The 2,469-nt window shown below is 45.4% G+C and overlaps 2 protein-coding genes across 2 annotated transcripts; both read right to left on the reverse strand.

Moving 5' to 3' along the window:
• Positions 1 to 1,162: 1,162 nt before the first annotated feature.
• On the reverse strand, positions 1,163 to 2,114 carry PPTG_20312 (hypothetical protein; the record flags this gene model as incomplete). The annotated part of the gene is made up of 4 exons (XM_008919064.1): positions 1,163 to 1,355; positions 1,494 to 1,705; positions 1,826 to 1,872; positions 1,949 to 2,114. The coding sequence occupies 4 exons, from the start codon at positions 2,112 to 2,114 to the stop codon at positions 1,163 to 1,165; spliced, it is 618 nt and encodes a 205-aa protein (XP_008917312.1).
• Positions 2,115 to 2,204: 90 nt separating this feature from the next.
• PPTG_24976 (hypothetical protein) lies at positions 2,205 to 2,330 on the reverse strand (the record flags this gene model as incomplete). Its single annotated transcript, XM_008919065.1, has 1 exon — positions 2,205 to 2,330. A coding segment is annotated over one exon (126 nt), but the record flags the coding sequence as incomplete, so codon positions are not given.
• Between the last annotated feature and the right edge of the window lie 139 nt (positions 2,331 to 2,469).

Here is a 2,469-nt window from a genome sequence, read left to right on the forward strand (position 1 = left end):
TTGGTCTTCTTTGCGTATACTGTATCAACAAGATACAGGTTGTCTTGGTTTTCACAATCCGAGCCGTCGTCTTCCGACGATGTGCTGTGGTCACTAACATTAAGCGAAGGCATGCCTCACGGTAGCGCTCGAGCCTCTGCAGCAAGCTTGGCTAAAGGGTTAATTTGTGCTTGCTGTAGGCGTTCTTGACGGTGCTGATGCCGAGCTGCAACGAACGTAGCGACGTGAACAAGCCGCTTTTTCTTGCGAGGCATCGTGCAGTGTGCTACAGCGTTGAAGAGGAGTATAACGATCTAGTATTTTTGCATGAGATTGGATTGATACAACCGTTCCAAAAATTAGCTCATTTTATAGCCAATAAGATGTGACATTTTGACTGAGTTCCAATCAATAGAAAGGTTACCTCGTGAAATTTGATACTACCGCATCATATCGACATTAATAGGGATACAGCCTGGTGTGATTTTGCCATGCTTCTTCTTCGTCAATATGCGCTGCTCAAGAACAGCGAATGATCAACGTGTACTTGGGAGGCATGACTACACAAGTAAATAGAGTTTTGGTCACGAATGTAACAGCACTGCGCTAGAGTGTATCTGAAAGTCAGCTAGCAAAATTAATGAGATAATCAAGCGAGTTCCCTGTATTACAGACAACGACAGATAAAACCGGCAGCATAAAAGCCGGTATTACATAGCCGCTTCCATAGGAACACAGTGACACTTTTATTTAATCAAATTCAAATATTTTGATATTTACCCAATCATGTATTCATTACAATTGAATGGTTATGGTCAGGGCCTCTGAATATGGCATTTTTATTTAGTAGACAAAGGAAGACAACATACATTATGCGTTATCTCCTCTATACTCTATCAAATACATTATGTCATTAAACGAAGACGGCAAATAAATAACGTAGTAATGAAGACCACTAAAATGTATTACCTTAGTTCTCCATTGAGAAACATGTACATGTACGGTATCAATTGATGCTGTTGACCGTGCTAGAATCCCAATAACCACGGTTCTCACGGAGGAATAAGATCATCTCCAGCGTTGCAGGTTGCAACCCTTGTCTTTGGTGACCAAATGTCACCCGCGCCGCACTAAAAAAGCGTTCCACAACGTTAGACGTTGGTGGAATCGTCTTCAATTGCTCCTAGGAAACAGCGCGTCCGGCAATCCGGCGGCGCTTACGATGCCGTTCGACAAACGAAAGATCTTCGTTGTCCGATTCCACCGTTGCGTCCCCCGCCAGCTTTACAAAAGGGCCGAGGGCAGTCTTCTCCGCACGCGTTAGGCGGTTCTGCCGTCCCCTCAGAACGCGAACACACACTGACTCAAAGTCAGGGCTGTGAACGATTTCAGCTCGAGAACCTAATTAAGCATAATAAAAATAACATTAGAGCTACAATAAAAGAGTTAAGCTCATCATAAACGTACCGAGATGTGTCTAGAACTGTGGTTTTAGAGCAATAAGCTCATCAAACCACTGCCTGACATCCAGCAAATCCACATCGCGACCTTGGAGAGCCTTGGCGACGGATTCTACCGACTTGAGCTCCTTAAACAAGGCTCGGAGGCGCTTGTTTGACGTAGGCGAGGGCAGGACCTCCATGATATCGTCATCTTCTGCATCCAAGAATTCGAGCAACTGGAAATAGCGCTTCAACATTCCAAAAGTAGAACTCCAGCGGGTGTCCTGACGAATTACTAGTCGCAGCTCAGCCTTAAGACTTTTTTTTAAAAAAAAAAAAAGTAAAAAAATGGTTTTAGAAAACAAAAAAAAAGATCAACATACAAATTATAAACAATTACGTACCGAAACTTGGCGGATTGAGTGAGCGTCCTCAACTTGACCATCAGCGCCTATACTGCTGCCAGGTCATCTTTGTGTTCAAGTAGGTATTGCTGCACTGCTCGGTTCAACCGGTGACTAGCGCACCCAACAAGAGGTACCCCATGAGCATTGCTAGCAAACGGTTGACCGAGCAGTTGTCGCCTACGATGAACCGACACTGGTCGATCTGCACTCCGAAGTCTCTTGGCAACATCGTTGCCAGAAACGCGTAGTGCGACCTGGAGGAGAGGTCATCGTCCGGCTCATTCATGAGCGAAGCAATATCCAACAATGGGGTAACTAGTACCACGCTGACCTCGTAACACACAAACCAGGCCACGTAGCGCTCTGAAGCATGCGTCTACCCATCGAACAGAATTCCAAAGCGCGGTGGAAGCTCAGCAGCAAGTTTTCGCTCAATCGCACGAGTCACGCCTTCCATTCCTGCCCGCAGCGTTTCCACCGATATGGGGTCAAGGTTTGCATATCTGCACATAGCAAATACTCAGAATCAGGATCAGAATCAGATATTTATAATAACTACAATATACCGTCTTGTGCGTCGATTCTCGCAGAAAGCAAGGAGAAGATTGGACTGCACGATCCACTCCAGCCAGCCGTACAGA

Source organism: Phytophthora parasitica (genome assembly GCF_000247585.1).
Source record: "Phytophthora parasitica INRA-310 unplaced genomic scaffold supercont2.466, whole genome shotgun sequence".
NCBI lineage: Eukaryota > Oomycota > Peronosporomycetes > Peronosporales > Peronosporaceae > Phytophthora > Phytophthora nicotianae.